Source organism: Lolium perenne, chromosome 7, assembly GCF_019359855.2.
Source record: "Lolium perenne isolate Kyuss_39 chromosome 7, Kyuss_2.0, whole genome shotgun sequence".
Taxonomy (NCBI): domain Eukaryota; kingdom Viridiplantae; phylum Streptophyta; class Magnoliopsida; order Poales; family Poaceae; genus Lolium; species Lolium perenne.
In genome coordinates, this window is record NC_067250.2 from 139,135,880 (window position 1) to 139,149,150 (window position 13,271).

The 13,271-nt window shown below is 47.9% G+C and overlaps 1 protein-coding gene across 1 annotated transcript; it reads left to right on the top strand.

The window, feature by feature from the left end:
* Nucleotides 1-1,475: 1,475 nt before the first annotated feature.
* On the top strand, nt 1,476-4,246 carry LOC127318723 (protein TIFY 6a). The gene is made up of 7 exons (XM_051349202.2): nt 1,476-1,717; nt 2,167-2,333; nt 2,425-2,711; nt 2,812-2,893; nt 2,996-3,362; nt 3,473-3,530; nt 3,626-4,246. The coding sequence occupies exons 1-7, from the start codon at nt 1,636-1,638 to the stop codon at nt 3,813-3,815; spliced, it is 1,233 nt and encodes a 410-aa protein (XP_051205162.1). The 5' UTR covers nt 1,476-1,635; the 3' UTR covers nt 3,816-4,246.
* The last annotated feature ends 9,025 nt before the right edge of the window (nt 4,247-13,271 follow it).

Below are 13,271 nucleotides of genomic sequence, written 5' to 3' on the forward strand. Positions count from 1 at the left end.
GCCGCGGCCCCCAAGTCTATTTGGAGCGCGCCTGCGTTATTGCGTGCAACCATCCGCTGCCGCCGCTGTTTAAAGACGCCCTGCAGTTCTCACCGCTCACAAACCATCTCGTCGCCGCCGCCTCCCCCCTCCCAGATCTTCTCCTCGCCGCTCTAAAAATGTCGAGCTCGTCCTCCCGCAAGATGGCCGCGGCGAATGGCTTCGGCCGTGGCAGCCTATCCAGTCCCGCCGGACATGTGGCTGCCAAGCAGCGGCGGCTGGAAGATGGCCGTGAACGGCATTGGCATTCTGCCGCCGCCGAAGCCGCGCACGGACCAATGGAGGGACGCCATCAAGGCCCGTCGGGCTCAACTCACCGCCGAGGAGCGGTTCGATCCGACGTGGGCGGCCAACAACAACGACGCCTGGTGGACGACGTACTTCTAGGCGAAGTACGACGTCGAGATGCACAGCACCGACGGGCTCATCGGCGGCCCCAATAGCTGGAACAAGGACGGCCGCGCTCGTTCGGGGCGTTCGGGCGCGCCCTCGAGAACGTCATCCGCGGCATCCGCAACGGCGCTCCAAGGCCGGGAGATGCCGTCGTCACCTCCGCCGTCTCCTCAATGGCGGCCAGGAGGACGACGTGCTCGTCCTCCTCGCACTCTTCTTCCTCGGGTCCGCGCGATCGACGCCGTCCTCGTCTTCTTGCGGTCGGCGCCTACACCGTCCCCAAACGAGAGGTGAAGGAGGAGCCGGCGACGCCCGTCAACACGAGGCGTGGCGGCGGCGGCGGCCCGGCGGCAACAAGGGAGCGCGACGGCGCCCTCCTCATCCCGGCCGGAGGTGAAGGAGGAGCCGGAGGAAGCGTCGCGAGCGGCGGCTGGCGGCGGAGTACGGCGGCGGCGATGGCTCATCGCCAGCAGCGACGACCCCGATGACTGCCCAGCTCTGCGGGCGGCGTTCTTGGCGTCCATGAACGCCAAGGACGCCTAGAGGGGCGACCTCGACGCGGCGATTGCCATGTCCATCCGTGACTCCGGCAAACCGCTGGTGGACCTCTCCGACGACGGCGAGGCAGGACCAAGCGGCTTGGTGAAGGACGATCCCGTCGACGAGCGCGTCAAGCAGGAGGTCGTCACCGATGACATGTACAACTTCCAGCAGTACTACGACACCTCCGGCCGCCGCAAGTGGTTCTAGATAGGTTTAGTTTAAATTTAGTCAAATTTCGTTCGAATCTATGTAAATATATGGCAAGTTTGGATGAATCTCGCTTAAATTTAAAATTTGCGAAATTTGGTTTGGGGGACTCGACTGGGTAGCGACGTCCCCCAAACGCGACACGAACGAAACACGTCCCCCAAATACTCAATCCGGCACGGTTTGGGGGACGGTTTGGAGTTTGAGGGACGGAACTGGAGATGCTCTAAGTATTTCCTTTTTCCTTAATCTCGCGAATAAATAAGGTAGGAATCCAGGAAGCGGGAGCACAACATTTTTAGGAAACGAAAAGAGGAAAGCAGCAGACGGAGGCAAGAAAAGTCAAGCAGGCATCCTAGAGGAGAAGTAGAGGGATAGAGAAAGAGAGATCGGGGAGAGGCTTCGTGCTAACAGATTCTTCAGAGCACCTCTCTCCCTCCGGTTTCCTCTACCATGGAGAGGGACTTCCTCGGCGCGATTGGGAGGACCAAGGAGGAGCCCCAGATGGAGGACGCCGGCGGCAAGCCGGAATCAGGTCGATGCCCTCCCTCTTCGCTCCGCCGCGTCATACCACTGATTCGTTAGCTGCACTTGTATGTATCTCGCCTCGCGATGAGTTCCTCCTTGCTTGGGCAATTGGAATTCGCCATGTGATACGCGGTTTCCTTTTTGTTTCTTCGACTCGTGATCCGCGGTTTCTGCGGCTGCGGATTTGGGCTCATAATGATAGCACGGCAAATCAGCACCTTTCCTTTCCTTCTCGCTTCCATGCCTATTTCTTCGTCCTTTCCTTTTCTGTAATTTCCATCCGCCAATTAGCTGTTCGAACCCGCCGTTAACGACAGTTTCATGTGCCAACAACGTGCATGATTTACTGATTTACAATTCACTAGTACAATTATTAGTACGATTACGTTCTGCAGCATGTACAACATGTGCTTGATGTTTCCACCGCTGAACGAATTGGGCTGCCCGTTTCTTCAGATTACCTGGGAGGAGCAGCGCCGCCCGCCACGCAGTGGCAGTACCAGGCCAAGGCCGCCGCTACACCGGCGTTCATGTCATTCCGGCCAGCGGCGGAGGGCACCAGGGACTCGTTTTCCGCGTTCCGGCAGCAGCAGCCGGCGCTCGTCACGCCCCATCATCATCAGGTTTGTCTCACCTCCCACCACCTGAAACCGTCCTCTTCATGCCATCGACATGCTACTCAGTCTGACGACCTGCTTGGCGTTGCTTTTCCAGAGCAAGTTCGGATTCGACGGCCGTATCAGCCCGCAGCAGTACGCCGCCGCTGTGGCGCACGCGCACGGCGTTGATTCCTACGACGTGCCGGCTCGTCATCATCATGTACCACAAGCTGGATCCAGGCCGTTTCACCACCCGATGCAGCTCAATCAGGGGAACCACCCCGTGCTCAGGGTGCAGAGCCTCCCCAGTGTTGCTGCCGCAGGTGGTGTCCCGTTCAAGAACCAGTATCTCATGATGAACAGCCCCGTGCCCAGCTCTACAGTTGGTGTCTACGGTCCAAGGTACTACTACTAGATAATATCTTTTGAAGCGATTTCATAATAAATAGTCGATGGCAAAACAAATTGTGCTGACAAATTAGTGGATGGTTGACACTGAAAGGGACCTGCGAAATCCAGAGTCTACACGGATGACCATATTCTACAACGGCGCCGTGAATGTGTTCGACGTCGCGATGGACAAGGTACTACTACCTCTGATGAATGGATGAATGAATGAAACTTTTTTTTTTCGTGCCGTAGGTATGTTTACTGATTATTATTATGTTATGTTTTAACTATGGCAGGCGCAGGAACTCCTGGTTCAAGCTAGCAGGGCATCTATTGTTCCAAGCACAGTGCATAAATCAGATTCGCTTGTTTCCGCCGATGCGAGATTCGCAGCACCTGAGGTTTCACCTGCAATGAAGATTATTACAATCCAGAAACCAGAGACCTTTGTGCCTCGTGTATCTGGCATTCCTAGCCCAGTCCCTGTCATGCCACAACCTGCCGTGGCTCTCTCCAAGAGCACGTCGAGCTCTAACAATGAGAGCGCAGGCCCGGCATCTTCAGGCGTGCCGTCGGCTGTTCCTCTAGCAAGCCAGGCATCCACGGCTGAACCACTGCAGCAGGCGATTTCTGCTGCTGCGGCAGCAGCTGTTACGCCAAGAGGTACATATACCTGCCTGCACTGTCCATTGCTCGGTCCACATTTCAGTTCGGATTACGAGATCATGCCTAGGAAAGTTTTACACATATGCTGATTTATGTTCTTGTTTCAGCTGTCCCTCAAGCCCGCAAAGCATCACTTGCCCGATTCTTGGAGAAGCGAAAGGAAAGGTATGAATCGAATCTTGTTTTCAGTGATCATAGCAGTACTTTGCAAGCGGTGGCGTTTGAACGCTCCTCAAAAACCTGTCCCATTTGTCCCGCAGAGTTTCTACCGTCGTGCCATACCCATCGTCCAAGAGCCCATTGGACAGCAGCGACAGCGCGCCAAGCAAGTCATCCGGCACAGACATTGCTCTGTCGACCAACAACGGCCAGGAGCCTGCGAGCATAGGGCTCTCAAGGAACATCAGCTTCAGCAGCAACAAAGTCCCCAGCACAGATTTACAGATCTGAAACCTGCTCAACTGTCCATACACTCCATAGTCCATACTATAGATTCGGGGAGAGCTTACTGGCGACATGAAACGGGCCGTTTTATTTCAACAGTGGCAGCAGAGATCCTGTCATAAGAATGAGGATATGAGCTCTGCGATATTGCAGGTTCGAGGCTCTTCTGGATTGATTTTTGCCCAGGCGGCATCACCATACTGCAGTTGAGAAAGATACGTTGCTGATTATCACTTATCACTAGCAATAGGTTTGCAGATTGGCGCATGTAATGTCGCCTGTCTCTCAATCTCTGAACAGACGAAACTAGCTACATTAAGCCAAACTGAATGGCCAAATTTATAGGAAAATCTTATAATTTCAGCACTCGAATGCTGATAATCTTTTATTTGTGTATGCATCATACAAGGAAATGATTCTTGGGTCTGCACGTTAAACCATGTGTCAATCTGCAGGAAGAATAGTATGCATACAAACTTAGAGATGCACTTTTTTTTTGTACATCAGATTGAAGAAACTAGAACACACACGAACAAAACTAGAAGGTACATCGAGAACCAACCTGAGGTTGGGTGGTTAGGAGGGTGGTTGTACCCCCAGCCCACCAGAGTTCAAACCCCAGGTTTGACATCTGTGTGTCTCATAAAGGCGGAATATTCTTTCAGTGGGAGGCGACGTTCCCGTCGATAGCGAGGCGCCTGTAGTGACTTCGTCAATTTCAAGATACAATCCGCTGGCTCGGTCTTCCGGAGGTGCTCATAGGGGTAGGGTGTGCGTGTGTGCGTTCATAGGGGTGAGTGTATGCGCGTGTATGTGAGCGCCTGCGTTTGTATTGTGTTTCTCAAAAAAGAAAAACTAGAAGGTACATCGAAAAGAAAACATTTTTATCTTAACGTCCCTAATGTCCTACATGACTGAAAAAATTGCGAAGGACAAAACATTGGAGAAATTTTTTGCGAAGGACAAAAACTGCACAAGCAGCACTCTGGCTGGCTAAGAGCATCTCCAGCCGTGGCCCCCAAAGAGATTTAGGGTGCGCCAAATAAAAATCGTTTCCAACTGCGCGCCTCAACGACCTTTTCATCCGGCGCGATCCAATACGGTGTCCGGCGCCCCGAGCCTGTCCCTGCTACACAGGGATGCTCCGGGTCACGGTGGGCAGAAAAACCGATGACCGAAGACCGAAACCGAAAAGACCGAGACCGAACCCGAAAAGACCGAGACCGAAATGACCAATAAAATATTGGGTAGAAAATTTTATAGACCGAATTAACTATGGTCAATTCGGTCATTTTGTTCTGAGTAACCGAATAGACCGAACTGACCGAATTTTACGTAAGACTGTCCCAATCTTTAAATTTTGTGATATGCGTGAGATGTGATATTGTTGAATGTTCATAAACTTCTGTAGCGTTGTTACATTTTTGTTTAGATTGTTGAACATTTAATCATGCCAATTGATAATAATATATGCAATGAAAAAAACATCCAAAAAACATCTAAAATGTTGCCAACCTTTTACTAAATAATGTCTAAGTTTTGCATTGACAACGTCGGCCACACTGTTCGGTCATGACCGAACCGAACCCGAATTATTGGGTACCCGAATTTGTCGGGTAGTAAAATTAACAAGTATATTTCGGTCTTCATTTTTTCCTGATCGAATTTGAAATTGACCGAAATACAAAAACCGAATTTTCGGTCATGACCGAATGCCCACCCCTAGCTCCGGGCACACCGGACACAACGAAATGCGAGGCGGGGAGTGGTGGGATCGATGTGTCAGCGACTCACGAACGAACCGTTGCAGCTTTGCCTTAATGGCGACGGAGGGGCAGGTGAGACATCTCGTCGGCGCTGCGCAGCCTCCACGCGTCACCGGTGTGCGTCCGACACCGCGCGTTCCCGCGCTTTCTTCCCGCTGCTTCTAGCCTCTTCCCGCACTATCTTCCCGCTTGTAAAAGGTCTCCCCGCTCAATGGTAGCCACCACAGCCGCAGGAACCTCTTTCTCCACTGCAAGCACAACCCTCGTCGCATAAATACCACTTCGCAATGATGAACCACCCCGGCGCCGGCCAGTTCCCTCCACCACCACCTCCACCACCTCAGGCACCGTAGTTCGACATCGACCCGGAAGCTGCGGAGAACAAGGCGTGGGAGGAGGCAGCGTTGACGGACACCATAGCGGTGTTTGACGCCGCCACGGCGGAAGAGGCGCGGTGGCGCCGGACGGAGGAGATGGCCGAGTGGTGGCATGCAGAGCAGCATCACCTGCACATGGAGCGGCATCACCTGCACATGGACCAGCATCTCTAGCACCGTGAACGGATGGAGGCGATTGAGCAGCGGCGGCGGGAGGCGGTGGAGCGTTAGCAGTGGCACGCGGTGGAGGAGCGTCAGCAGCCGGAGTCGGCGCTGGCGGCAACGGAGGCGACCTGGGGGCGCGGGTGGATGCGTTGGCGGCAGAGACCGATGCGTTGGCGGCGCAAATGGAGGCAGAAATGGAGGAGGAGGACGAGGCAGAGGTGGCGGACGACGACTACGACGATGACTTCGAGTGGTCCAACAACGACGGGCCGCACCCGGACGACGCGGTAGATTAGCAACGAGCGCTCGTCGAGTCCTTCAAGTTGGAGAAGAAGCTCCAGGACGACGCCCGTGCTCGCGAAGATGCGTAGATTCGCCGTGTCATCGAGCTCTCCCTCCAGGCGGCGCAGGGTGGGGTTTGGCGACGACAGCCGCTCTTTGGAAGCGGCGGCGTGTGGCCTCCCCCTACGCAGGGAGAGGCGGCACGCGGAGCAGGAGCTGCGGCGGAGGGGAGGCGACGACGGGACGGGGCTGTCGAACGCACCGTCGAGCGGCCAGTAGGCTAGGATTAGATAAAATCTAGCTATTTTTATTTAAACTTATAATATATAATCAAATTTAAATAAAAATCTTTATCTTCGTGGCAGAGATCGGTGCCCCTGAGCTTGAACAATGGAGACTGGTGGGTTCTTCCCCGACTGCCCCTGTGGCGATTTGCCCTCCGTGGCCTTCCCTCCCTTGATCTCCTCACCAGATCCCGATCCCGGCCTCTCTCCCCCCCATCGCCGGTGGCCAAGGTGGCCGGCGGTGAGGGGGAGTGAGGACCGGAGTTGTACAGGTAGTTTTCGTAGGCTGTTGTGCTTCTCCAATAAAGTAGGGTTAGGTTTTCTGGCCGTCTTCCTCCTTCCTTTCTTCTTCGGTGACTGTGGTGGAGGGGGTGTGAGGTGGCCTTCTCCTCGGATCTGGGGCGTCTTTCTCGGATCCGGCTGCATCAAGGTTGCAAGCGTTCTCTCCCCATCAGTCTCGGTGAACTGCAGAGGTTATGGAGACGAAGTCGGGGGTGGCCCTGGTTGTGGCCGCCGCCGTTGCGCTTGGCTGGATTCTGAGCTCGCTCGATCGATTCTGGTCTCTCGTCACCAAGATGTGGAGCCTAGAGCTTGTAGGGGGGAGGTGGAGCAAGCCGCTATGGCTGCTTCTCCTGTTCAATCACTTACTCATCCATCGCTCCTGTTGAGGTACGCTCAAGACCCCAAAGCACAAGATCGTCATCAGGCTTATGGTCACCTTCTAGCGCATCCTCAAGCAACTTGCTCCAATTCATGCGAGCTCTGTTGTGACTGTGAGCCTTGCAATCTGAGTTGCCGATCTGGTTCCTGTGAGTGCCATGCCTGCTTTGTGGTGATGTTTGTTTACTGCCATATCAAATACAAAGGGGATGGATTTGGGTATGCTGCAGATACGTATATATTGGAAGCTGAGTGTGGTGCTGCAAATTACATTGCACATGCGGGAGGGGGCTCTGCCCTGATCCTAATTTTTTCTGCTCAGCTTGATGCCTTGCACAGAGTGCGCAGATGTGATGCCCATATGCTTGCAGTTCTAGAGATTTTTATACAAGGCTTCGTCACCACCATATTGACGCCGATACTCCTTCCATATCATTTTCGAAGGCGTCCTCCTGCTCTCTGTTTGATAAACTACAATGAGTTCTCTGCATTGCAAAGTTGTCTGTCTGGATGCTACACATCAGGTTTTTTGCAAACTACTGTGCATGGTGTCTTTGCAATCTTCGCACCGCTCGGGTTGATTCGCAGGAGACGGGTGAGAGCGTCTTCGATGACGTTCCTCAGATTCAGCGGAGAAGATTTTACTGATTTGAGCTCGGTGATGCACATTCTTGATCTACAGCTCAATCCTTCACCTCATATGCGTCTACCAACGCGATTGCTGGTTGAGCCGCTGGCTCTACGGTTGGCGAGACTGCAAGAGGCCCTTGAAGAATACAATTGCAGGTTCTTTGAGTCCGAGTTCTCGACGGACCCCCTGGCAGGCTCCAATTGTGTTCTTCTGCTTAGACAACATGTCTTTTCAGTAGCTTATTGTCAATGTGTGCATCTAGGCACTAGTAGTTTGAACTCTGGTCTTCAGAGTAGGTGTTGTGTTTTGGGCTGTATTGTAACCGTGTTTTTCCTATAATGCCAGCTCTGGGTCCTTTGGGACCCTCTTGTGTTCAAAAAAAAAAAAAAAAAAGAGCTTGAACAATGGGAGGTTTTGTGGCAGGAGATCGAGCCTCTTTTTTTTTTAGAATCAGATCGCTCTTTTGCTCAGGCTTCGTTTAAACTCGGTGTTTTGGGCTTCAAAACCACCTGGGGAGTTCTTGACGGCATCTCCTATACACCATGTTGGTGTATAGTCGGTGCGGACGGGTGGTCCTATACTCCTATCTATCGCTTTAAGCGATGACAGGCGACCAAATCGCTGAAGGGAGCGCAGACTGGGCCGGGGCCCATTTAGCTCCGTGTGCTGCCTTCGCTCATCCTCGCACGCCTTGCAATCCTGGAATCCTGGATGGAATAAATTGTTCGCTCCAAGCAACCTTATTAACAATTTTTTTATTTCAAAAAAGTTCAGGTTTAAAAAATGTTTAAATTTGAAAACTGTTCAAATTTTAAAAATAGTCAGACTTCGAAAAGGTTCAAACTCGAAAAATGTTCAAAATAGAAAATTGTTCAAATTTAGATATTGTTTTAATTTTTCAAAAATATTCAGATTTTAAAAATGTTTAAACTCGAAAAATGTTCGAACTAGAAAATCGTTCACATTTGAAAAATAATCATATTTAAAAAATGTTCAGATTTTGAAAATTATTCAATTCAAAAATTGTTCAGATCCAAAAAATGTTCAAATTTTGGAAATGTTCAAATTTAATATTTGTTCAGATTTTGAAATAGTTTAAAGTCGAAAATATGATAAAACAAAAATAAATGATAAATGAATAAATAAATAGGAAACAATAAAATCGATAAAAAAGGAAACAGGAAACAAAACCAAAGGAGAAAGCCTCCATCGCTGTAAACGGGCCGGCCCAAAATTCCGGCGCCTGTGCAGCGTCCCAGATAGATCCCGCAATAAGCGGTGAATAGGTTTCGCCGGTGCGGACGGAGTGCTGCACACGCCCGGACTTGGCGGTTGTATAGTGGGCCGCAGCCCATCAGGTAAACACTGTTTTTTCTTATTTTGTTTTTCTCTTTTTTTATGTTTATATTTTCTTTTTTAAACTAAAATTTCAGGAAAATCGATTTCTCAAAATTGGAGCAGTTTTTAAATTCGAATAATTCATAAATTTAAATATTTTTGAAATTTGAACAATTTTTAATTTGAACAACTTACAGATTTAAATATTTTCAAATTAAAACTATTTAAATATTTTTAAGTTATAAACATTTTTTGTTTTGATTTTTCAAATTTGAATATTTTTAAAATATGAACGTTTTTCAAAATTACAAAATTACAAAATTTGAAAATTTTGGGATTTTTTTAAAAAGAATATTAAGACGAGAAAACAGAAAAAAGACACAGAAAATAAAATAGAATAGATAAAGGAAGCATAAAAAAAGAAAAAAAACCATGAAAAAATCGCCAAATCAGGCCGGCCCACACCGTGTGCCGGGGTGTGCGGCGCGGTGCAGGACCCGACCTGGTCGGCATATAGGAACAGAGGAAGAGGAGCAGGACCCGACCTGGTCGGCATATAGGAACAGAGGAAGAGGAGCAGGACCCCACTTGAAAATTTTGATTTTTAAAGGATTGGTAAAGTGAATTTTTGAAATTTCACCTGGCAGTTGGCCAGAGAAAGATTGCCTAGTGAAACGGCATCGCCCCTCTGATGGTACTAGTGCCCTGTGTTGGCACTTGGAAAACCCCCACCGCGTTTTCTTTACTTGTGTCTTAGATCTACTAGGAAGGTTGGCGCGGCGCACGCCGCGCCCATGCTATTATTTTTTTGGCATTATTATTTTTCGTTCAGTGGTCTGCATATTGGACCCATTCACCAAATTAGGCCCGAGCAGTATTCACCATCTCCTACGCTATGCTTTAGGCGATTTCAGAGTTCTCCTTGTTGATCTTGCTTTTCTCTCACAAATGCGAGCTATGAGACGCTGTCAAAATCCTTCTAATCTTCTTCTTGTGATTGCCAATCCGCTGCTTCGTTCTCGCCAGTACGGCTAGTGTTACAGGTGGAGGCAGCAGTGAGGAGCGAGATTCAGGGTAGAAATGGTGGATGTGGGCAGGGATCTGCTGCACAGTGTGAATAGCACGCGAGTGGTCAGGACGTAGGTGCAGATGTTTGGGTGCCGAAGGTGAAGTGGCGGTGCCTAGCTCTATAAAGAGGTTGCACGCAGGAGACTCAACGGGTGGAGCAAGCTTGCCGCCAATCATTCAGAACACGGGTATCTACAATGGGTTAGCGCCATTCGTTGGTGCAACTATATGGTAAGCGTGATTTGCCTAGCAGCAAATCGTGCACCAGAGATGCAACGATAACTAACTATTTATGCCTGCAAGTAATATGGGCAGGTGAATTCAGAAGGGGGGCAAAATTCCTGGCCAAGCATAAAGGGAATAAAAAGAGCATATAAATTGCTCCTTAAGGATTAGACTGAAATCACCAAGAACAATACTGTCGAGCATTAGGAGGCTAATTAAGTTGGTCTGAACCTGGATGGAGGGGAGGTAGTCGAAGCCTCGAAGGTGAGGATTTACGGCAGATAGGAAGCGACATGAGGTAAATCAAGTTGCCCTGCTTCCAGCTGGTATGACCCTTTTTCTGGAGCTACAAAGTTGAAATTCTCTTCGTGTGTACTGACTGCATTGATTATTAATTTTAATTCCTTTTGTTCAGCTAAAAAAAGCAAGTGTGTTTTTATGGATCTTCCTTTTTTTCTGTCCACTCAACTGCTTGAACTTCCAACTTAAGCGCTTTCTTCACAAGAATAAATCGAAATTGAAAAATAATATTAGGAAAGTAAACCTACAGACTGTGAATCATTTACCAAGTTGAGTGATTACAACAATAGGAAGACACACAGCTGAAGATGAAAACATACATATACATAATGTATCAATAATTCAAACAAAACTAAACTTTATCCATAACTGCTTGAACTTCCAACTTAAGCACTGCATTTTTAGCTGCAAATATTAGAAGACAAACTGTAGAGTATAGTCATCTTCGTGCTATGAAGTTGAAGCAGCTAAAAAAAGCACGTAACATGTCTCACCGGCCGACTGAATATATTACTCAACAGGTAGCTAAGTGATAAGGACCTTCCCTATGTACAGGTCATGATACTACCAAGCCAGCTCTTCCTACCAAAACTACACATAGCCATCACCTCCCTGCACGCTTGCCGCTTCTGTTTGCCCAAAAAAAAACTAATAGCCGGGAATATGGACATGCATATGTGTGTACAGCAATACCGAAAAAATAGGACATTTGCATTATTTCATGAGAATACTGCAAAACTGTCAAGTAGCTGAATCTAAAATGCATATATCATTGATACGCAGAACACATGCTCTGTTAGTTAAAGAGTAAGTACAGGAAAAAGGTAAGTATTACCTGAATGTAGGATGCAGATATAGTAGATATTACAACCAAATGTGTACGTATACCTGAAACCATGAGTTAGATAGTAATAGCTTACAGGTGACCAAGTAGTTGGTACATGTCCTACAACTGAACATTCCAAATGCCATGCTGATTTGTACCTCAGTTGTGAGGTGCAAGATTTTATTTTCGATGTAAAAATGGCTACAAACAACTATATCCTTTCCAAGTAGATTCCTTTAAATTTTTTGTAGAATCCTTTTATTTGGATGTGAATATACTATGCGAAAATCCCTTGCATACCCAGCAATCAAATATTACACAGCTGGATGTTACCTTAGGCTATACGGACAACACCAAATATAATCAGCAAGTTGAACTCAACCACACAAGAAGAAACTAAAATATTTGCAAATGTTCAGTTATGTAATCAATTGATATAGTAAAGTGGTCTGCACCACAGAAGCTGAATTGGAGAACTGGAATCAAAGCTTTGCCAAGTAAATGAGTTTGGAAGATTATCTTACTCCAAGAACATTCATTTCCCAGAATATAGGAGCAGAGTGTGTGCAGCCTAAGTCCAACTTTTACAGAACTTCTATGAAAATAGTCCAAATTGCACTTGCAAATGGAAGTCGTGTACATATAAGGAGTTTGAAGTGTAAGCCAAATCAATTACCTGAACCTTCCATATATCATAAAAAACAGAATACACCTGCATGTATGAGTCATATTAAATATGAGGTTTTCTGTGTCCAAGTCAGATAAATTATAGAAATATGTAAGAATAGAGAAAAAAGAAAAATAGTACATGTGTAGACTGGTGATCTGAGTAATGTCTAACGCTAGAACAAAGGCAAACAGGTACTATTTTTAGTATCTTCATATTGTGCATCTAAATAATAGCGTGACTAATGGATTTTATAACGTGTAAACTATTGGGCGAACATCCGTACATCAGTAAATGTCAAATTTATTGAAAGCAGGCCCGATAGTAGAGGGGGGGAAGTCTCTCACAGAAAATCATTTTCATAACTACATGATAAATATGGTCGTCCATCGTGCAAAACAAAGCCCAAGGAAATAATAAGGAACTAATGACCTGCAACAACCTTGCCTTGCAGTCTAGGCAATGAAGTCATCTGGGTTGGTCACTCAGTATCCCACATCCTAATCTACGCGTTCTTTCCATAGCCTGCTCAAAAGGACCAACATGCTATAACCCCTCGCAGGCTCGGGCTCCAGTGTAGCCTACAACTCATTAGCTATATGCCAGGTAATGAACACTTCACAGAGTATATTAACTGACCAGTTACCTGATTCTTTTGTTATGGAAGACAAAAAAAATGTAGCTTCCAAGCAAACATTCTTTGTTGGCCTCTAGAATGTAAACACAACATACTGACTCAAATATCGTAAGGAGTTAAATGACAAAACACAAATGTATTAGCAGAATAAGATCTTCACAATTCATTTCCTTGCTGCCCCCCTATTTCAACCTCAGCTAACTACCCGGAATCTGGGTATGGAATACTATTGTACT